Raw genomic sequence first — 24,081 nt, 5'->3', positions numbered from 1 at the left:
AAACGCCCCTACTTTAAAAAACAGCCCCGTCTCAATCTAAATTAACCACACCCTCTAATTAACATAAACCCTCCCAGTTTTGTGCAGTACCAGGAGATACTTCCTGGTTTAAAGAGGAATTGGTACACTAGGTTAAGAGAAAGTCTTGCATACTGTATTCTGTGGCCACACTCCTTCCCAGGTGTGTTTTATATTTAACTTGTTCAAGCAAGCAAGTAATTGAATGTTTATACCTATGGGTGACAGGGGCTGGAGAACGAGGGTGGGAGGTTGTGACGCTCTCTGATTAGAATAACCACATCCCCTTTACACCCCCACCCAACTGGTAGGACCACATGGATATCGCTAACAGTCTTGAATGTGTAGGCTATATATTTGTGTATACATTTGAATATGTCTTCCTATATTCAGATCTAGATTTTGAAATACTCAATCAAGTCTTTTGTCGTCAGTGATTCCTAAAAGTCTGGTCAGATTTTTTTTCAGCCACGGTGGTCGCCTCATTGGTTGCGGTAATTTTTCATAGAAGAGAGTGGTCCTACCTTACAAGTCCTTGCTGGGTGGGGTTATGGTGGTCTGGTTGGGTCTCTTTATTTCAGACAGGAAGGGTTCTATTTCATTCTTTTATTTATTTTTCTAAGAGAATAGGATTGAAATAGTAGTGGTGGTGGTTTTTCGACAGAATACCCACTCCGAGAAATTGCACGATTTTCAAAATTTTGGGGAGATTTTTCTGAGCTGTCCTAATACTCGCCCAGGGTGTGCCACTTGGCAATCTGCCGGCGGGGGTTGTCGCAGACCTCTCTCCAGTGGGTGACCCCAGTGGGCATGAGGCTCTGGCCACCCAGCACCAGGCGGCCCACCACCTCGTTCTTGGTGGTACGGTCGAAGTCGACCACCAGGAACTCCACGGAGACGTCGGCCAGCAGCTCGGCGGGCACGTCGTAGATGAATGACTCGTTGAAAACGGGGTTGAGTGTGCACTTCTTCACGTGCGTCTTCTTCTTGGCGATGCGCTTGTGGCTGTAGAACACGTTCACCTTCACGTAGGGGTCTGTGAGGGATGGATAGAGGGGAAAGGGGGTGAGGTGTGTGTGTGTGTGTGTGTGTGTGTGTGTGTGTGTGTGTGTGTGTGTGTGTGTGTGTGTGTGTGTGTGTGTGTGTGTGTGTAGTACTTACTTCCTGACAGGCCAGTGATGTCCATCCTGGGCAGGTGTTTGGCCTTCAGCACCACCACATTGAGCCTGTGAGTGACAGGCTGGTAGGACAAAGACACCAGCAGCTCCCCACGGCTCACACACTGCAGAGAGAACACAGGGTTAGAATGTAGATACACACACACTGCAGAGAGAACGCAGATACACACACACTGCAGAGAGAACGCAGGGTTAGAATGTAGATACACACACACTGCAGAGAGAACGCAGGGTTAGATTGTAGATACACACACACTGCAGAGAGAACGCAGATACACACACACTGCAGAGAGAACGCAGGGTTAGAATGTAGATACACTGCAGGGAGAACACCTAGTTAGAACACACACATGCACACACAAAGTATACATACAGTACAATCATACACACAAAACCTGCCTTGCACACAAATAGGGCAGACATTATACGTCCATAACCCACTACCCACTTCCACACAATTTATACACCATAGATAATTTCCGTAAAAATAATATACAGTATGTAGACCTGCGGCTTCCCCTGTCTTTCTGTTCATCTCGCTCTCCGTTTTACTCTTGGCCTCACTCTCTTTCTCGTGAATTCGTATACTACACCTAGGTGTCACTATGGCAACGCACTGTGGGAGGCGGCCCAAGGCTGAGCTTGAACTTAAAAAAGGAGAACTAGAGAATTACCCGGGCCGGGACGTACGCGCGTGTGTGTCTTGCCATGCATGCGTGTGCAAATCCGCTACCATCTGCACTGGGATCTGCATGCAAAGTATGACGTAAATAGATAGCCTCCTAATTTTCTCTAGTCCAGTGCATCTGTAGCTTTTTCATTAACGAGCAGGACTTAACGCCACATCTCATTTAGAATCCCCACTAGGGGAACTCTGCTCTAAGAAAGACTAGTCTATAAAAATAGTCTGAAACCACTGCAGTCGGTACACAACAATACTCTACAGTTCTCTAACACTGTACTCCTTTTGACTATATTCTGAAGTACTCATGTAGTAAATTGTACATTTACCTTTTGAGTATATAAAATGAACATGCCATAGACTCACTGCGGAGTGAAATGCAGAAAATGACCCACCATTTTTAGCGTTGCTTAGTTCCCTGACAATTTAATCGTTCAAAAAATATTTTCTCTAAAGTACAACGCAAATGGTACATTTGTCATACTTTCAAGCATTTCTTTTTATTATATGAATGGACATACCATAAACTCAGTTTGCGCTTGGTTTATTTCTTTAAGTCTCCTATGGCCTCATTAGTCAAGATGGGCTGAGAGAGAAGTCCTAACAGCGCTAGGAGCTAGTGCTGCCATATAAACCAATGTGACATTTTGGACGCCTTGGGCTGAACGGGAGTTTTGATGCGTTTTAGTGCTCCTGTAGAATGGTGGAGAATCACAATGCTCAAAATATACTTTTTATGTTCTAAACGGGTAATGACTTTTTTTTTGAACAACTGCTAAGTGTGTGAGCTACCGCTGTCGTAATGAGTGTGACGTCTTTACTGCTCCCCACTTCAATAATTTAAGCTTCCCCCCTCCACTTAAGTCCCCCCCCGATAAAAGTTTCATGGACATCTCCTCTGGGCTTATGGTCCAGCCACACTCCTTTTTATCGCAGCGCCATCTCGCTTTCTCTCCGTCCAATGATACCCTTCTCTCTCTAATTCGCCCCCTACCACTGTATCATCCATCTCTCTCTTTCTCATGTACTCTTGTCTTTTTTTCCCCTCTTCATTTGTTCAGTGGCATCGCACTCCTTCTCCTCTTCATCAGCAGATACCCAAGTCTCTCTTTTTCATTTACTCAAACTAATCTTTCTCTCCCTCTCCTATTTATGTCTTGTTCCTTCTCTCTCCCCACTGGAAGATCGATTCCCTCCCGTCTCTAAACCGCTTCAGGCTGCAGTGAAATGGGAGGGAATTCAATTTAAGGCCCTCTTCTGAACGAAGGAGTAAAGAGATGAGGAGAGAGAGAGAGATGGAACGAGAGGAAGAAAGGGAGAGAGGGGGTAGAAAGAGACAGATAACAGAGAGGAAGATGAGAGACAGGGAGAGAAAGGGAAAGAGAGGGAGAGAAAAAGAAAGAGAGAGGAAATGGTAGAACTATGTACTGATAAATCTCTATAGAGAGAGTCAGAGAGAGAGAGGGGTGTGAAATAGTGTGACTGCATGGAGATGAAATTGAGAATGTTGGCGTGAGTGTATGTGTATATGGAGGAAGATATTATGCATGTGTGTATACATATCTGTACTGCCTCGCTTGACAGGCTTACATTGGCACTGGGAATGATACTTATGCATGTAATGTGTTTACACATGTGTCGTGTGGGCATGACTGTGCATGTGTGTGTGTGTCTGCTGCTGTCTTCGAAGAGTGGAAAAGAAACAGGTTGTGTGTGCTGAATGAGCCTCTCTCTCTCTGTGTGTATGTGTGTGTGTGTGGTATGCATTTAGGTTTCTCTGTAATCTTTTTCTCAGTGCAGATTGTGTTGTGCGGAGGTCTCTCTCTCTCGGTCTCTCCCTCTCTGTGCTATGTGTGGGGTTCTTTCTTGTCAATGGGAGTAGCCTAACCCCTCAATTTCTCTTTCTCTCTCCATTACCCTCTCTTCTCTCCATTGCCCTCCCTCTCGTCTCCATCTTTCTGCTCTGTCTATACCACCCCTCTCTCTCCCCTGCCCTCTCTCTCCATCCCCTCTCTCTCCATCCCCTCTCTCTCCCCATCCAATCTCTCTCCCCATCCCCTCTCTCTCTCTCCCTCCCTCCCTCCCCTCTCTCTCTCTCCCTACTCTCTCTCTCTCTCCCTACTCTCTCTCTCTCTCTCCCTACCCTTTCTCTCTCCCTCCTCTCTCCCTATTCTCTCTCCCCCTCTCTCCCTCCCTCCCTCCTTCCCTTATTTTGCAAATGTATCGCCTTTCTGCCAACCTTTCTCTCTTTCTTCCCCGTCTCTCTCATTATCCCTCCCTCTCTTCATCTCTAGTGTTGCTGGCCATAAAAGCCCATCAACTGTTCCACTTCTCCATCCTCTCTCTCTATCCTTCTCTCCCTCCTTACCACTCCAACTCCTCCCTCTATCCTCAAATTCTGTCTACTCATCTCTCTATGAATTGCCCTCTTTTACCACACCCCATTCCCTCCCTCCCTTTCATCCTCTTTCCCCCTTTCGTCTCCCTTCTTTTCATTCTGGCCCTCATTCCCTCATTCTCAGTCTTTTTCATCATCTATCCTCCATCCCTCGATTCCTCACCTGTATTCCTCTCAATAAAAGAAAATGCCTTCCTCACTTTCATCCGGTTTCTCCTCTCTCTCCCTCCTCCTCCTTCTCTCCTTTCCTAATTCCCATTCTCTAACCAGGATGTGTCTTTTGTCATTATTGTAGAAGAGAATGTTCTTAATAACATGTTTAAATAAAAAGGTAATAAATACAAGTCATTCCTTGTCTCCTTCCCTCCATCCTTCCCTTTCCCTTTCCTCACCTGGATGTGTCTCTTGCTGATCTGTTGGGTGATGTGAACTCGTCCTGTGCTGGGGTCCAGCCCGGCCAGAGGCACTGCCGCCTCCCCGATGACATCATCACGGGCGAAGCGGTCAAAGCTGAGCACCAAGAAGTGCAGTGTGAGGTCGGGCAGTGTGCTGTAGGCCACGCCGTAGAACGTAAACGTCTCGTCAAACACGGGCTCCAAGGTCTTCCTCAGGACGCGGGTCTGCAGAGCAATTGGTCATATTTCAGTCTGGTTGCTATTGTGACAATAGCACTTAAACAGTTACACGTACAGTAACAGTTAAACAGTTACACTTACAGTAACAGTTAAACAGTTACACTTACAGTAACACTTAAACAGCTACAGTGACACAACTCTTTTACAATACAAAATGAGAGGGATAATGCAGGGCTCTTCAAACTTTTCTTGCCCAGGGCCCCAATCATGTTTGCATACTAAAAAATGTTTTTTTTAAATGTTCTTATTTTTATCTAATCCTGTAATAATGAAAATTCAAATAATTCAATAATAAAAGTATTAAGCTAATTGGGACCGCAACCCCAAATACCTAAACCCTAAACATAACAAAGCAAATCAAGGATTAACCCTGTAGGTAGGAAGAAACCTCCAGAGGAACCAGACTCACCTTGACCCGATGCTTCTTTTCTGGCAGTATGGTCATCTTCACGTAGGGGTCCGAGCTACCCGCCTGCTTGTCCACGGCCGGCAGACCCTGGGCGCCAACAATGGTCACCACCAGCGCCTTCTTGGGGAAGTTGTAGTCCACGGACAGGCTGAGGGTGCCTAGGGCAGCGTGCGGTGTGGTGGTGCCCTCCCCCTGGCACGGAGTAAAGGGCGAGGCTGTCTTGCTGGCATCACAGCTACTGCTACTGCTGTTACCTCCGGAGCTGCTCTCCAGGCAGCAGTAGTCGGCTCGGATAGGCAGCGCCCGCTCTAGCCTGGGCTGTCCAACAGGAGGCAGCAGGTGGCTCATCTGCAGGTGGGTGGAGCCGTTGAGCAGGCCCGTTTCTGGGTCAGCGTCCACCAGCATCACCCTTCCTCCCCCTCCTCCGGCTCCACTTCTTCCTCGCTCGCCATTACGACCCCACTCGACGCCGGATCCGCCGCCATTTCGCGAGGAGCCCGGGCGTCGACCCACGCGGACGATCTTCTTGTTACTGAGTGTCTCCGGGTAGATGCTGATTCCCTTGAGCATGTGGATGAACTTGTAGGGCGGGTCCACGGCCGGGTCGCAGGGCCCCGATTGGAGCTTGTAGCTGCCCGTCATCTGGCGGTAGCGACGCTGGCAGCAGGTCCAGAGGAAGACAGCCACTGTGACCGAGACCACCAGAACCCCGGCGCCCAGGAAGCCCGCCAGCACCGGGGACACCTCTGAGAGGGGCGAGGAGGGGAATGAGGGACAGGGAGAGAGCAGGGAAATCTTATTCATTTTATGATTTCCTTTCCACCGTTATTCACTTCATTCCTTCAATACTGATGGGTTGAAAGCCTTACTAACAGGTAGATTAGGCCTTCTAAAAAACTGCCTTCAACAAACAAAGGAAGAACACATGCGGTATGAAAACACATAACGAAACAGAAGGTTGTATTCCATCAAAAAGCATAATTCCCTGCCTAAAGCGAGAAGATGAAAGGCTGTCAAAAATATGTGTCCCGAAAAGCAGGAAAACTGGTTAAACCTTGTAAAATGGATGGACTTGATCAGAGTATTTCAATTTTTTTCCCCCTGTTCACGTTTCGTGGGGCCTTGCCCCATACAGTCAGTCAGATGAGGAAGTTGAAGTTCGTATAAGCCGTTGCAGAAGGATTACAGTATGTTCTACACCATGTTCTACCCGGAGCGTTTAGGAAAACACACAACACCACTGACCTACATTTGGACTAAGCATGTGACCCAGTTTAAAAAGTGACTGACAGCTGTGGCACCAGCCTGGATCTAAGCTTCGGCTGGCACCTTATTTGACAGTACACGTTTAACTGGTATTCAAAATCAAATCACATGTTATTTGGCACATGTGCCGAATACAACAGGTAGACCTTACCGGGAACAACAGGTAGACCTTACCGGGAAATGCTTACCTACAAGCCCTTAACCAACAATGCAGTTTTAAGAAAAATAAGAGTTAAGAAAATATTTACTAAATAAACCAAATAAACAAATAAAAGAGCAACAATAAAATAACAATAACGAGGCTATATACAGGGGGTACCGGTTAGTCAAGGTAATTGACGTAATATGTACATGTAGGTAGAGGTAGTGACTATGCAAATAGTCCGGGTAGCCATTTGATTAGCTGTCGAGAAGTCTTATGGCTTGGGGGTAGAAGCTGTTATTCTTAGCAAGAAGCCTTTTGGACCTAGACTTGGAGCTCCGTACCGCTTACCGTGCGGTAGCAAAGAGAACAGTCAATGACTAGGGTGGCTGGAGTATTTGGCACCGCTTGGTGTAGAGGTCCTGGATGGCAGGAAGCTTGGTCCCGGTGATGTACTGGGCCGTAACGCATTACCCTCTGTAGCGCCTTGAGGTCAGAGGCCGAGCAGTTGCCATACCTTAAATAGTGGTGCGAAATAAAGTGCTGCCTAGTTCTGAGGTGTGGCTATGGATGTGAGGAGAAAGGTGAGGCTAAGGACACAGGGAGAGGGAGACCTTTTCTGAAAATATCATTTTTAAGAGATGGATAAATAAGATCAACAAACACGTGTGATGGAATATTTGGTATTCTGAATAAAGGAAAACTATTCCATGGCATTTCTACATTTACCGTAGTAGATTAACATAAGCGGTGCAATATGTTTCGCTAGGTATCAACACAATCAGTGAATTTAAAAGGGTCAAATTATTAAATGAACAGTGCATAGCATTGTGTATTGTGAGTCACTGGAAATGTGTAACAGAAATATAGTTGGATTGATGTTGATATAGACACTGAAAGCAGTCAGGGAACGCTTCACTCTGTAGACTATTAAACACTACAAGGTATTATAATAGGAACGAATCTGAATAAAGTATTCCATTACTGTGGCCATGTTCAGTATAATTTGATATAAAAAAGTAATTCTGCACTTGGCTTGCTGCTACGAGTCATTTTACATCCTCTGTTGGGAAAAGGACATTGTTGTATAAAACTATATCAGCTGTTTCGTTTGTTTGTGTAGCCTAATAAAAATAAAATCATTGCATGGAGAGAAAAATAGTATGCTGATCTCTAGGATGTACAGTACAGAGCGCTCTTTACTGTTCAATATTGGTGTTTGTAGACTAGGTGACAAACTCATTGTCGTAGAAGTACAACGCATTCGAAAAGTGTTCAGACCTCTTCACCTTTTCCACATTTTGTTACGTTACAGCCTGATTCGAAAATGGATTAAATCATTGTTTCCCCTCATCAATCGACACACAATACCCCATAATGACAAAGCACAAATAGGTTTTTAGAATTTTTTGCTAATTTATTAAAAATAAAAAACTGAAATGTGACATTTACATAAGCATTCAGACCCTTTACTCAGTACTTTGTTGAAGCACCTTTGGCAGCGATTAGCTGTGACGCTACAAGCTTGGCAGACAGGTATTTACAGGTACAGGTGCATCAAAGCCTGGGACCGAGGTGACTGAAAAACATCTATCTCAAGACCATCAGACTGATCAACAGCAATCACTAACTCAGAGAGGCTGCTGCCTACATTGAGACCCAATAACTGGCCCCTAAATGGGTCACTAGTCACTTTATACAACAGCACTCTAAATAATGCCACTTTATCTTGCATTACTCATATCACATGTATATACTGTATTTTATTAATAATGTTTACATATCTTACATTACTCATATCACCTGTACATTGGGTCAAAAAAGTATTTCAGCCACCAATTGTGCAAGTTCTCCTACTTAAAAAGATGACAGAGGCCTGTAATTTTCATCATAGGTACACTTCAACTATGACAGACAAAATGAGAAAAAAAATCCAGAAAATCACATTGTAGGATTTTTAATGATTTTTTTTGCAAATTATGGTGGAAAATAAGTATTTGGCTACCTACAAACAAGCAAGATTCTGGCTCTCACAGACCTGTAACTTGTTCTTTAAGAGGCTCCTCTGTCCTCCACTCGTTACCTGTATTAATGGCACCGGTTTGAACTTATCAGTATAAAAGACACCTGTCCACAACCTCAAACAGTCACACTCCAAACTCCACTATGGCCAAGACCAAAAAGCTGTCAAAGGACACTGTATTTTATGTATCGATTGCACCTTGCCAATGCCGCTCGGCCATCGCTCATCCATATACTTACATGTACATATTCTCATTCACCCCTTTAGATGTGTGTATTAGATAGTTGTTGGGGATTTTTAGATTACTTGTTAGATATTACTGCACTGTCGGAACTAGAAGCACAAGCACTTCGCTACACTCGCATTAACATCTGCTAACCATGTGTATGTGACAAATACAATTTGATTTACTTGGGGAGTTTCTCCCGTTCTTCTCTGTAGATCCTCTCAAGCTCTGTCACGTTGGATGGAGAGCATTGCTGCACAGCTGTTTTCAGGTCTCTCAAGAGGTTCAAGTCCGGGCTCTGGCTGGGCCACTCAAGGACATTCAGAGATTTGTACCGAAGCCACTCCTGCGTTATCTTCGCTGTGTGCTTAGGGTTGTTGTCCTGTTGGAAGGGGAACCATCACCCCATTCTGAGGTCCTGAGCACTCTGGAGCAGGTTTTCATCAAAGATCTCTCTGTACTTTGCCTAGTTCATCTTTCCCTCGATGCAGACTAGTCTCCCAGTCCATGCCGCTGAAAAACATCCCCACAGCATGTTGCTGCCACCATGCTTCACCGTAGGGATGGTGCCAGGTTTCCTCCAGACATGATGCTTGGCATTCAGGCCAAAGAGTTCAGTTTTCATTTCATCAGACCAGAGAATCTTGAGTATTCTTTCAGTGCCTTTTGGCAAACTCCAAGCAGGCTGCCATGCTACTTTTACAGAGGAGTGCCTTCCATCTGGCCACTCTACAATAAAGGCCTGATTAGCAGAGTGCTGCAGAGATTGTTGTCCTTCTGGAAGGTTCTCCCATCTCCACAGAGGAACTCTGGAGCTCTATCAGAGCGACCTCCTTGACCAAGGCCCTTCTCCCCCCTGATTGCTCAGTTTGGTCGGGCAGCCAGCTAGCTCTAGGGAGAGTCTTGGTGGTTCCAAACTTCTTCCATTTAAGGAGACCACTGTGTTCTTGGGAACCTTCAATGCCGCAGAAAGTTGTTGGCACCCTTCCCCAGATCGGTGCCTCGACACAATCCTGTCTCGGAGCTCTACGGACAATTCCTTCGACCTCATGGCTTGGATTTTGTTCTGATATGCACTGTTAACTGTGGGACCTTATATAGACAGGTGTGTGCCTTTCCAAATCATGTCCAATCAATTGAATTCACCACAGGTGGACTCCAATCAGGTTGTAGAAATATTTCAAGGATGATCAATGGAAACAGGATGCATCAGAGCTAAATTCAGAGTCTCATAGCAAAGGGTCTGAATACATATGTAAATAAGGTATTACTGTTTTGAACTTTAAAAAAATAATCTATAAACCTGTTTTCTCTTTGTCATTATGGACTATTGTGTGTAGATTTCCTCACCAATGTTTTTATTTAATCCATTTAAGAATAAGGCAGTAACGTAACAAAATGTGGAACAAGTCAAGGGTCAAAAGTCAAAATTTTCCCGAATGTACTGTAGGTACGTCATCAACTCAAGACCCTCTGAACCCTGTTGTTTTGACAGCCATTTTGACGTTACAAAACACGACTGTATTGGTCACAACATCTTTGGCGGCATTTCTTTCAAAACCTCTTTGTAAGTCATCTATTAGAATGGGGCAATAATTAGTGTCGTTCTGGCTCAGGCAAGTCTTGCTTACGTTCTTACTTACAATCTCTCCAGTACTGACTCAATCTCTGAGTAACCTGAGAGAGACCGCCTCTTCGCCAACCCTGTAGTCACAAACATGCACACACACTGTAGTCAGTGTTGTAACGAGTCCAAAGACTAACCTGAGTAAGAGCAATACCTTCTTGGTCCCATGTGGTTCAGTTGGTAGAGCATAGTGCTTGCAATGCCAAGGTTGTGGGAACGATTCCCATGGGGGACCAGTACAACAACAAAAAACAAGTCTGAAAATGTTTGCACTCGCTACTGTAACAGTTTCATGGTCACATTTTCTAAGGGACCGATTGACAGAGGCACATTGCCTGTCTTTGAGTAAGTAGTGGGTTTTCTGTCTTGTTGCCAATGTTTAAACTACAGTGGGAATAAAAAAGTATGTGAAGCCTTTAGAATTACCTGGATTTCTGCATAAATTGGTCATAACGGCAGGGTAGCCTAGTGGTTAGAGCGTTGGGCTAGTAACCGGAAGGTTGCAAGTTCAAATCCCTGAGCTGACAAGGTACAGGCAGTTAACCCACTGTTCCTAGGCCGTCATTGAAAATAAGAATTTGTTCTTAACTGACTTGCCTGGTTAAATAAAGGTAAAATAAATAAATAAAAATAAATAACATTTGATCTGATCTTCATCTAAGTCACAACAACAGACCAATACAGTCTGCTTAAACTAATAACAAACAATTAGGATTTGTCATGTCTTTATTGAACACACGGTGTAAACATTCACAGTGCAAGGTGAAAAAAGTACAGTTGAAGTCGGAAGTTTACATACACTTAGGTTGGAGTCATTCAAACTCGTTTTTCAACCACTCCACAAATTTCTTGTTAACAAACTATAGTTTTGGCGTTTAGGACATCTACTGTGTGCATGACACAAGTAATTTTTCCAACAACTGTTAACAGACAGATTATTTCACTTATAATTCACTGTATCACAATTCCAGTGGGTCAAAAGTTTACATACACTAAGTTGACTGTGCCTTTAAACAGCTTGGAAAAGTCCAGAAAATGATGTCATGGCTTTAGAAGCTTCTGATAGGCTAATTGACATCATTTGAGTTAATTGGAGGTGTACCTGTGGCTGTATTTGAAGGCCTACCTTCAAACTCAGTGGTCCTTTGCTTGACATGATGGGGAAAAAAAATAAAAAAATCAGCCAAGACCTCCACAAGTCTGGTTCATCCTTGGGAGCAATTTCCAAACGCCTGAAGGTACCACGGTCATCTGTACAAACAATAATATGCAAGTATAAACACCATGGGACCACGCAGCTGTCATACCGCTCAGGAAGGAGACACATTCTGCCTCCTAGAGATGAACGTACTTTGGTGCGAAAAGTGCAAATCAATCCCAGAACAACAGCAAAGGACCTTGTGAAGATGCTGGAGGAAACAGGTACAAAAGTATCTATATCCACAGTCAAACGAGTCCTATATCGACATAACCCGAAAGGCCGCTCAGCAAAGAAGACGCCACTGCTCCAAAACCGCCATAAAAAAGCCAGACTACGGTTTGCAACTGCACATGGGGACAAATATCATACTTTTTGGAAAAACGTCCTCTGGTCTGATGAAACAAAAATATAACTGTTTGGCCATAATGACCATCGTTATGTTTGGAGGAAAAATGGGGAGGCTTGCAAGCCAAAGAACACAATCCCAACCGTGAAGCATGGGGGTGGCAGCATCATGTGGTGGGGGTGCTTTGCTGCAGGAGGGGCTGGTGCACTTCACAAAATAGATGGCATCATGAGGGAGGAAAATTATGTGGATATATTGAAGCAACATCTCAAGACACCAGTCAAGAAGTTAAAGCTTGGTTGCAAATGGCTCATCCAAATGGACAATGACCCCAAGCATACTTCCAAAGTTGTGGCAAAACGGCTTAAGGACAAGAAAGTCAAGGTATTGGAGTGGCCATCACAAAGTCCTGACCTCAATCCTACAAAAAAAATTGTGGGCAGAACTGAAAAAGCGTGTGCGAGCAAGGAGTCCTTACAAACCTGACTCAGTTACACCAGCTCTGTCAGGAGGAATGGGCCAAAATTCACCCAACTTATTGTGGGAAGCTTGTGGAAGGCTACAATTTAAAGGCAATGCTACCAAATACTAATTGAGTATGTAAACTTCTGACCCACTGAGAATGTGAAGAAAGAAATAAAAGCTGAAATAAATCACTCTCCACCATTATTCTGACATTTCACATTCTTAAAATAAATTGTTGATAAACTGACCGAAGACATGGAATTGTTACTAGGATTAAATGTCAGGATTTGTGAAAAACTGAGTTTAAATGTACTTGGCTAAGGTGGATGTAAACTTCCGACTTCAACTGATTTGAACCCTTGGATTTAATAACAGGTTGACCCTCTTTTGGCAGCAATAATATCAACCAAAGGTTTTCTGTAGTTGTGGATCAGACCTGCCCAACGGTCAGGAGGAATTTTGGACTACTCCTCTTTACAAAACTGTTTCAGTTCCACAATATTCTTGGGATGCCACAGCATCTCAATCGGGTTGAGGTCAGGACTGACTGGGCCACTCCATTTTCTTCTGTTCAAGCAATTCTGTTGTTGATTTACTTCTGTCTTTTAGGTTGTTATCCTGTTGCATCACCTAACTTCTGTTGAGCTTCAATTGGCGGACAGATAGCCTTACATTCTCCTGGAAAATGTCTTGATAAACTTGGGAATCCATTTTTCCGTCGATGAAAGCAAGCTGTCGAGGCCTTGAGGCAGCAAAGCAGCCCCAAACCATGATGCTCCCTCCACCATAGTTTACAGTTGGGATGAGGTTTTGATGTTTGTGTGCTGTGCCTTTTTTTCTCCACACATAGTGTTGTGTGTTCCTTCCAAACAACCGAACTTCAGTTTCATCTGTCCACAGAATATTTTGCCAGTAGCGCTGTGGAACATCCAGGTGCACTTTTTCAAACTTTAGACGTGCAGCAATGTATTTTTTGGACAGCAGTGGCTTCTTCTGGGGTGTCCTCCAATGAACACCATTCTTGTTTAGAGTTAGGTATCGTAGACTCATCAACAGAGATGTTAGCATGTTCCAGAGATTTCTGTAAGTCTTTAGCCGACACTAGGATTCTTCTTTACCTCACTGAGCATTCTGCGCTGTGCTCTTGCAGTCATCTTTGCAGGAAAGCCACTCTTAGGGAGAGTTTAATTTATTTTACGTTTATTTAACTAGTCCGTTTTAAGAACAAATTCTTATTTACAATTACAGCCTATGGACAGTAGGTTAACTGCCCTGTAGCAACAGTGCTGAAATGTCTCAATTTATAGACTATTTGTCTTACCGGACTGACTTTTAGAGATACTTTTGTTACCCTTTCCAGCTTTATGCAAGGCAACAATTCTTCATCTTAGGTCTTCTGAGATCTCTTTTGTTCAAGGCATGGTTCACATCAGGCATTGCTTCTTGTGAATAGCAAACTCACATTTTGTGAGTGTTTTATATGGGGCAGGGCAGCTCTAACCAAAATCTCCAATCTCGTCTCATTGATTGGACTCCAGGTTAGCTGACTCCTGACTCCAATTGGCTTTTGCAGAAGTCATTAGCCTACAGTAGGAGTTCATATACTTTCCCCAACCTACACTGTGAATGTTTAAATGATGTACTCAATATAGACAAGATAAATACAATCATTTGTGTGCTATTAGTTTAAGCACACTGAGTTTGTCTATTGTTGTCAAATTTATGCAGAAATCCAGGTAATTCCAAAGGGTTCACATACTTTTTCTTGCCACTGTATGTCTGTATTGTTACTTTTGTGTTGTATGTTTACTACCATGGAAACTTGGTTTTTATTTAGTATTTGCTCCACTCTCGTCTCTCTCTTGCATAACACTCATCTCCATTTCCCTCACTTCTATCCATATCTTGTTCTTTCTCTCTCTCTCTCTCTCTAGGTGGCCCTGGCAACAGCGGGGCCCCTCTCCCATCGAGCTGGTCAGATGGAGCTGATTGGAATTCAGAGTTTGCCCAGGAACCCCAGAGCGGATGAGAACAGGATGTGAGTTCCACCATCTCCACACAAGCAGCCCTTAACCAGACGCCAGCAACCACCAGAGGGTGGGGTGGGAGGGAGGGAGGGGGGGGGGGGGGGGGATGCCTATTCTGAGAAAGTTTCTGTGTAAAGAGAGAGGCTGAGAGATGTTTTTGGCAGACATGGCGGCAGAAGTGGGTGTATGCGTATCTGTGTCTGTGCGTGTGCGTGCATGCATGTGTGTGGTTGACAGACACTGCTGTACAGCTGCACTGATCACAGCTATAATGAGGCCTCAAGAGCTTTGGAGAGTTTCTCCTTGTCTCCTGTGAGTTCTATGTAAAACTCCACAGCATCATGGATAATAAGTATAGGAACTACACTATAAACACTTAGCATACTGAGTGTTCATGCATTTACAAACATTCCTAAAAACACACCCACATACAGCATTCACAAAAAGCCACTGATGCAGATGCATAAAAAAACTAAATAAATAAATACCCTGAATTATGCATGCCGTTGTCATGGGAAATTTCATGGAAGTTACTTGTCGTTTTTAGTGTAAACCAGGGATCATCAACTAGATTCAGCCGCTGGCCGATTTTATTTCTGGAGTGGATGTTCGGGGGGCCGGAACATAATTACAAATCATTTGTAGACTGCAAATTGACCACAAGAAGCCCAAACAGATATAATATTTGACTTAAACATAATCAGATTCACATCTGCATTCTGATAAGCCACCTTCTACAGTTAAAATCTGTGACTGAAGCCCAAACCAACCTCAGTGGTCAGGAATAACTATGCATTGTCACATTTGCTTAAGGTTAACCTACCTCTGTTATAAAACAAAGATGACAGAGGCCCCAGCTATCGACTACAATAATTCTGCACGAGATTTTCTCTTGGAGGAAAATGGAAGTACATTATAGGTCCTCTTGCTTTCTATATAAAAAAAAAACAGGTTTCGGCAATAGCTGCCTTCATTAACCTTCATGCACCTTGGCGGGAACTAGTAGCCTGGTAAAACCAGACTGAACACAGCCTTCACGATTGGAAACAACAGTGAGTGCAACATTAAGCCTGGTTTGACCAGGCCAGTTCTTGACTGGATGACCCCAGATGCTTGAGCCTGCAGCCAGCCACACCCTGGGCCACCAGTAAGCTGCATGTGCAGGGATTTAGCTGTGTGTTAGCAGTCAATATTCATATCCAGCAGTGAAGTCAGTTGGAGGGGCTTAGCAACAGTGCAGGAGGCCAAAATTGGGTCAGCAGGCACTTGTCCAGTTGTGTGACAGACAGGAGGCTTTTAAGAGCTTTTGGAAAAACCAAAATGGCCAGAAAAGGAAAGTTGCAAACATGGTTACTTGAGGACAGGAAGTGTGTTAGAAATCAAAGGTAGAGGCCTCCCGAGTGGTGCAGTGGTCTAAGACACTGCATCACAGTGCTAGTTGTGCCACTAGAGATCCTGCGTTCGAGTCCAGACTCTGTCGCAGCTGTTTCCTCCGACACATTGGTGCGGCTGGCTTCCGGCTTAAGTGGGCATTGTGTCAAGAAGCAGTGCGGCTTGGTTGGGTTGTGTTTCGGAGGACGCACGACTCTTGACCTTCTCCTCTCCTGAGTCCGTACGGGAGTTGCAGCGATTAGACAAGACTGTAACTACCAACCGGATACCACGATATTGGGGAGGAGAAAAAAAGGGGTTAAAGAGAAAATAAATCAAAAGGTAGCAGGAAGACGAGAGAGAGATGGATCGTCAGGAGAGAAAGAGGAGAGGAAATGGTGAAAGGAAGAGAGAGAGTGAGGAAATGGGGTACGAATGAGTGGTGACATTAGCTGCTAACAGAGAGACAAACAGTGAGACAAAGGATGCATAGCTAGGTCCCAGACTGAGAGTCGAGAGCAAGCGTGCCAGACAAACAGACTGGTTGGGACATTTCTGAAGAGTGACTTCCCTGCGGGCCATGGGAATTCAGAACAGCAGGCGGCTAAACCATTTAGAATATTTTTTGTATTGGCATTCAAAACAGTTACTGGCATCCAATTCTGCTTCCCTTCTCTCTTTCTCCTGATCCACCAAGGAAATGTTCTCCCTTTTTCTACTCTATTTTGTCATCTCTCTCTTCCTCTCTCATCCACTCACTGTATCTCCATAGTGTCTAGCTACCCACACCCACTATCCCCCTCTAGACAAAGACTCGACCCCCCTCTACTCCATTGATCATTGCGACCTCAGTGGGGCTTGAGAATCAGATGATGTCACTTTTTTGGAGGGTCTTTAAAGCCCAGCTGAGCAGCTCTTGTTGCCTAGAGGCGTTCCCCCAGCGAGAGACTGACATTACCCATAAGGTCAAGGTCTAAATGAAATAAACCGTTCAAACCTCAATAGCAATACTGAAGAAAAGGTTGAAATCCAGGACTTACTAATAAAACCAACAGTATCAAAAGGAGCACAATGCTTGAAAGAACAAGTGTGTGTGTGTGTGTGTGTGTGTGTGTGTGTGTGTGTGTGAGAGAGAGAATGTGTGTGTGCTCGTGTCTATGCACACGTGTCTGTGCACAAGCAGGGGGCATCCATGATTAATAGACTGCAGTAAATTGTTAATCATGAGCAATGATTCTAATTGTCTGATTCATACGCGAGGAGGGGAATGGGGACGTGTGGGACCGTGGAGGAATACAGGAACACAGAAGAGTGTGACGGTAGGGCAGGAAGAGGAGGACGAGGTTATGATGGAGAGAGGAGCGTTGTGCAGTTACCGAAGAGAGGAGGAAAGGAGGAAACGAGGAGTGTGTTATTAAGGATAAAGTGTGACGTCTGGGCTTAGACTACCAGAAGAGTAGTAAATATAACCAACACTCCATACTCTGAATTCACTCATTCTACCCACTAAATGAATGGGCAGGTAGCAACAACGTAACCACATGTAACATTGGGATTTTGCATTAGTATATGCATCAAAAGTACCAATGCAAAGTGGCCTCCCTTTTCTATTGTTGGCGTTATTACATAAAACCGATTAGAATTCCGAAGTATGGCGCAGTCCTGTCGGGAAAAGGTTTTCCATGGTGTGATGTAATATAGAGGAACAGGTAAGCCAGTCTGATCCCTATAATGTAAACTCCAACAGAAATAACGTCAAATCTATAACTTCAAATTAATCAAAATCGCCATGACTACTGGTTTCAACAACATTTTCAGCCAACTTACAAGCAATTACTTTTTGAATTTATTGTTACAACAACTTGCAAAATTGCTAGCCAACTAGTCTGCTCACGTTAGCCATACTACCCTGCTTACGTTAGCACTGAATGAGTCAGCCAGTTGCTATCAACAGCTAGCTTACAGCTACATTAAAGTAAACCAACGTTTAGGAAATACATAACGCCATAATATTAGCTACTGTATATGCAGTTATTTTAGCCAGCAAGCTAGCCAGCCAGCGTTAGCTATTTAGCCAACTAACTATTCGCTTAGCCAGCCAAGCCAACCACCACAGTTATAGTCAGTAAGCTAGAATCCAACTTCTGGAGACTAGCTAGAAAAAAAACGAATACAACACAACTAAAAAATAACTGCAGATTAAAAGCAAAGAGAGAGCAGAGACTTACAGATTGAAGGTTGGGGTCCATCCGATGGTAAAACGTTTAAAAGAGTGCAGGCTGAGTTAGCTACCAAAGCGAGGGGGAGGCGAGTGCTTCACCGGGCAGAAATCCAAAATAGATAGATTCTAGATGTCTGTCAACTAGCGTGCTAGCACTAAGCCAAGGTGGAAAAAGTTACAAAACTCATGTAGCCTATTTCATAGCGAACACGGCAAAAGTTGACAAAACTAAAAGGAGAACAGATGAGGTACTACACAATTAAAGCAAGTAGGTATGATATTCTTTCATTTTAAGCCCATGGCAAGCACTAGAGCCTGCCTTGCCAACAGGTTCTCACTAGATAACACAGCCACAAAGTCTGTGAGAAGCATGATGTGTGGTCGACGTTTGCCAGCTCGAGCTACCTACAGAGCTAGCATACAAACTCAGTTGCAGAGTAGATCCTCCATATGAGAAATAGTGCATTGTGGATAGTTTAGAAGTTATCTGGAAATAATAAATATGTAATAACCCCAAAACATAACTATGTTTGAACTTATAGGTAACCAGATCATGACTGCAACTAAGTTACTAAGTCTTTGACCACACTGTGTTGTTACATTGGTGAGTAAAAACTCATGCTTCCTAGCCTTTCGGTGCCAAACCAACCAGGATTGACCACTAACTTCAGGAAAGGTGATGTCAAGGTGCGAGGAAATAATACCTTCCTAAGTAACTCCACTCCAAAGAGTTGTGTGTCTCAAGTATTCTGCAAAAAGCCCCAAAACTCATAGAAATGTTCTCGTAAACACACCAGTTTCCCTCTTACATGTACAACATATGGCACACAGACAAAACACATCTGTAAATGTCCATCTCCCCTACCACCATCAACACGCTGGGGTAAACCACTGCTGCTCAGCTTCTCACAGGACTGAGCTAATAGACTAGCTAAACCCCCTTTCACACAACGTTAGCTTTCTCTGTGTGTGTTTCTTCATCCTGAAATCTCTGTGAATATGAGTGACACAGACAGACACCTTGTCCCGAGGTGGAGTGTGCTGTATTTCACCACTGGAACAGAAAGAGGCTTGTCACTCTGACACCAGTCACTATGGCATTAAATCACAAGCTCTGTTCGGCACTGCCACTGCGGCTATGCCGGACACACTGCAGAGAGAAGGAACGGAGAGAGCTGGAGGGAGGGGAGAGGTAGGACTGTGTGTCGGCTCACCCCTTCATCCAGGCTAGACTGCCTCAGTAAGAGATGTAGCCCTGAAGAGATAAAGTCAATAACATAAGGGTACTAAACAAGGAAAACCTTTTAAGTGACTTATACCATCTTTATAAGACATATAAAGGTGTTTTATATTGCTTATGTTATGACTGTGTAATGTCCTCATCAAGTCAAAAGTTTTAGAACACCTACTCATTCAAGGGTTTTTCTTTATTTTTACTATTTTCTACATTGTAGAGTAATAGTGAAGACATCAAAGCTATGAAATAACACATATGGAATCATGTAGTAACCAAAAAAAGTGTTAAACAAATCAAAATATATTTTACATTTGAGATTCTTCAAATATCAAGGCAAAGGGTGGCTGACAGCTTTGCACCCTCTTGGCAATATGTACATAGCCCATCCAACTACCTCATCCCCATACTGTTATTTATTTATTTATCTTGCTCCTTTGCACCCCAGTATCTCTACTTGCACATTCATCATCTGCACATCTGTCACTCCAGTGTTCAATTTGTATATTGTAATTACTTCGCCACCATGGCCTATTTATTGCCTTACCTCCCTATCTTACCTCATTTGCACATACTGTATATATACTTTTTTCTACTGTATTATTGACTGTATGTTTATTTACCAAACCATATTTACCAAACCATTTACCAAACCATACCGAACCAAACCATACTGTGCTCTCTCGGGTATACGCTGATGAAAGCGACCACCCCCACAGCATTGTCTTTCAACTTTTGTGTGTTATATATATAATATATATGGCCATGTTTTCATGAATTTGATGATATGATCTTGAAGCCCATTCAAAACAGTATGGGACTGGATACGGAAGTAAAGCAGAAGGGGTCATCACATTCACATCGTATTTCATTTTCACATTGTCCTTTCCAGAACAGTTACAGCAACAACCAGGCCAGCTCAGTACAGCTTGTTTTGGCTCGGCTCAGCTCAGCAGTGTGAGCCCTCAGGTGGGGTAAACTGCAGCTGTTCCCTCCAGCTTTGGCACTGGCCTCAACTCTGAAGGAAAGTCCTGAATCAAAGCAAAACCATGCATGTTGCTCTGGGCGATAGCCATCTGTTAAGGAGAGGAATTATGGTAATATGAATTTAACAATGCATATAAACTGGTAATGAAGAGATGATAGGACATAGAGTGCTTTTGTTGGTGTAATTAGACTCCCCACGCCCTCTCACCGAGGAGCTGCTCTAACACTCCTGATACAAACAAACACACATTAGGGCCTCACCCATCCACTGCAGACAAAGAACATAGTAATCTTCTCAGGAGCTCATTTATTTTCCGGGGACTTTGTGCAGGTCAGAGGAGAGGAGAATTAGACTGTTTCTTACTGCTTTTGTCAATGTGATATGTCCCATTAGTTGTCTACACTGGTTGCTGTATATTGCGTAATTGATTGCTGAGTAATTGTAGGTGTAAACCATATATTTATACAGTAGGCTAAATATATGTGTGTGACTGGGTGTAGCCAGTGTTTTTTCAATTTTTGTCCACTCATTCTCCAGTCATTCTCTAAATAACAACATATTCTGCACAAGGCTAAGCCCCATAGCCGGTGTTTTAACTCTGACAGTGATACGTGATGCACTATTGGCAAAACATCCATCAATGCTTCCGACAGTCCCACGGTTACATAACTAGATTACAATGAGCACTCGAATTGATTGCCCAGCGAGTGAGGTTTTTGGGGAGATGTGAGACCACCCACCCCGCCCAAATGTTCTGTTTAACTATGGACAACGGGTCCAGTTCAGGAATTTGGGTAGATGTTCATTGAAACAATAGAAGAGCGAGCAGTCGGGCATGGTTGATGCCAAGCCTCAAGAATAGACATAACGTCATCATCCTCTCTAACCCACATGCGCAGTCAACGCCATTAGAGAAGGCTGGAGAAAGCATGAGCGCAGTAGGAGCAGGCCAAACAGGTCTCACCCATAACAATAAATACGTACCGCACAATAAATATGTACTAGAAATCAACTTTATTTGTTTTTACATAATGTCAAAAGGCACATTTTTATTCAGTCCATTTCCCTGCCAATATTCCCCCTTCAAGCCAAAATCTGACGAAGCAGTATTGGTGACTGCCGGGAACTAATGCACGCATGACCACACATTTTCATATACATGCCCATTTCTAATCCCAACAAATTAAACAAATTAAACATTAGGCCTATTCTCCGTTTTAAAATTATTAGAATTTGTTGACGCAGAGTCAAGTCCTTCGCTGGCCTGTGTTCTCAACAACTTTAAACATTGTTGATAATAATTCATGCACCCTAAACTAACATTGTTTAAAAGAGGTTTCCCGTATACATATATATATATTTTAAATGTATTCCAGTTGTTGGCTCAAAGCTTTCTAATCATCAGAATAACATCCATTCTAGGAGATAAACCGTGTCTTGTGAAATATTAAAATAGACGTGTGCCATTTAATTTCAAACATCAAATTAATTGAATATACAAAAAAACTAGGCTTTGGGGGAGATAATTAAAGTAAATGTGTAGAGAATAAACAACACATTTAGCACCTGGCGTCTTTCAGCCTTTCTAGGCCAACATGACACCATTTAGAATCTGAGGAGAACCTGAGAAACACAAATTTTTCTTCGGCTAGCCTAAAACAGTTGGCTGGCATCCAATAAGTAGCCTAAATACAGCTGTTTTTCGTGAATTATTATGAGGAAAAATATGTCTTACCATATGCTGGTCTTAAATTGGTTATCTCAGTCATTTTGGGGTTGAAATGGCTGTGTTGTTGTCAGAAAAAAAAAGATTAAAAGAAAACAATTCAAACTCGCAGGTTTCTATTTTATTTCCATGAATGTTCTTGTCCCTCCGCTTTTTCTTAGGGTCAGATGAGACGATGTTTGACCGTGGTATTTTTCTCAGTCCGAAATTATTGTTTTGATCCTGTCGCTTCTCAATGATGCGCTCGGGATGGCATTTGCGCTTGCTTCTTCCCACTCCAGTTTCGAGCTCGGGTGCGGCTGCTGAGCGCGACTACTACAACCAGAGTTGGTCCCCCCCCCCCCTGATAACGGGGAGTCTAGGGGAGAATCTCAATTGATTCACTTGATTCCTCGCGTCCCCTCTTCTCGCCTCTTTCTCAAAACACATTGGATGAGAAGGTCAGAGGTCCAGCCCCTCCAAACCTTCTCATCCAATCATATCGCCCTTCACTGCCAAGATCTGCCAAGACGCTACCAAGAATGGGCGAATGAGAACAAAGCAGTGGAATTGGCCACAAAGAGGATAGGGCTAGGGAGGGACCCAGAAGACGAGAATCGTTTTTTTCTTGCACTAGTTAAGTACAACTGTTTTTCACAGTATAGCAACCAACTTGAGAAAAAAAAAGGATGTTGATGTACTCTTATTTTTAACCCCTACAGATGTCAGGTCTGAACTTGATCACTCTTTTGTCTGCTTTTGCATCAGGAAATTCAAACGCAGTTGTCGTTCTCTCCAGGCTGGGGCAGTAGAGTCATTGGGATCAGGTCTGCTATCAAAATAATATTCTCTCTCGCTCTTTCAAACATTAGGCCTAGATCCTATTACTGCAACATTCAAATGTACAAAAATGGATCTGCCATGTAGCCATACACGTCAACAACCATCATTTTACATAGCTAATTATAAACTGGGTGGTTTGAGCCCTGAACGTTGATTGTTTGACAGCTGTGGTATATCAGACCGTATACCACGAGTATGACAAAATACATATTTTTACTGCTCTAATTATGTTGGTAAACAGTTTATAATAGCACTAAGGCAACTCTGGGGTTTGCAATAGATTATCCCAATATACCACGGCTAATGGCTGTGTCCAGGCACTCCGCGTTGCGTCGTGCTAAGAACAGCCCTTAGCCGTGGTATATTGGCCATATACCACACCCCCTTGGGCCTTATTGCTTAAATAACACAAGATAGATATTGTACTCTACTAGGCTACGACATACAAGCACGGAGTGTGTCCTAAGGTTTTGAATGAACTGTCAAAATTGAATTCAATTGTAGGGTGGTCTAGCAGTTATGGCCGCATCCTTCAGCGTGCCCATATAGACCTATTGTGTCAGCGTGGGTTTATTCCCACTAATGATGTATATAAACCCTGGATTGCTGATGCTACAGTGCCGTCAGAAAGTATTCACGCCCCTTGATTTACTCCACATTCTTTTGTGTTACAAAAAAAGTGGGATTAAAATGTATTTAATTGTCTTTTTTTGTCAATGATCTACTCAAAATACTAGAAGTATAAGAACAATTCTAACATTTGTAAAAAAATATATATATACATACATACATACATACATACATACATACATACATACATACATACATACATACACATACATATACATATACATATACACATATACATATATATACAAACTCTCTCCAGAAGTTCAGTGAGGATCTCTGAATGATCCAATGTTGACCTAAATGACTAATGATGATAAATACAATCCACCTGTGTGTAATCAAGTCTCCGTATAAATGCACCTGCACTGTGATAGTCTCAGAGGTCCGTTAAAAGCGCAGAGAGCATCATGAAGAACAAGGAACACACCAGGCAGGTCCGAGATACT

General features: G+C 43.4%; 1 protein-coding gene across 2 annotated transcripts; it reads right to left on the bottom strand.

The window, feature by feature from the left end:
• Positions 1–622: 622 nt before the first annotated feature.
• Positions 623–22,592, bottom strand: LOC139373519 (synaptotagmin-11-like). 2 transcript variants are annotated; one of them, XM_071114124.1, is made up of 5 exons: positions 22,193–22,592; positions 5,321–6,066; positions 4,669–4,896; positions 1,180–1,300; positions 623–1,054 (listed from the first exon to the last, which is right to left on the bottom strand). In XM_071114124.1, exons 1-5 carry the CDS (start codon positions 22,224–22,226, stop codon positions 744–746), a joined length of 1,440 nt encoding a protein of 479 aa, XP_070970225.1. In that variant the 5' UTR covers positions 22,227–22,592; the 3' UTR covers positions 623–743. The 2 variants fall into 2 exon arrangements, with proteins under 2 accessions (XP_070970225.1, XP_070970226.1); XM_071114125.1 differs by lacking the exon at positions 22,193–22,592 and adding an exon at positions 18,243–18,307.
• Between the last annotated feature and the right edge of the window lie 1,489 nt (positions 22,593–24,081).

Source organism: Oncorhynchus clarkii, chromosome 18, assembly GCF_045791955.1.
Source record: "Oncorhynchus clarkii lewisi isolate Uvic-CL-2024 chromosome 18, UVic_Ocla_1.0, whole genome shotgun sequence".
NCBI classification, from domain to species: Eukaryota; Metazoa; Chordata; class Actinopteri; order Salmoniformes; family Salmonidae; genus Oncorhynchus; species Oncorhynchus clarkii.
This window is presented reverse-complemented; position numbering and strand designations above follow the sequence as displayed.

Bases quoted from the DNA above. Each gene is read 5' to 3' on its own strand.
- LOC139373519 (XM_071114124.1), bottom strand. From the start codon at position 22,226: ATGACTGAGATAACCAATTTAAGACCAGCATATG. The intron at 4,897-5,320 runs GTGAGTCTGGTT...ATTGCTCTGCAG, and splicing joins AAAAGAAGCATCGGGTCAAG to ACCCGCGTCCTGAGGAAGAC. The intron at 1,055-1,179 runs GTAAGTACTACA...CATCCCTCACAG, and splicing joins CATCACTGGCCTGTCAGGAA to ACCCCTACGTGAAGGTGAAC.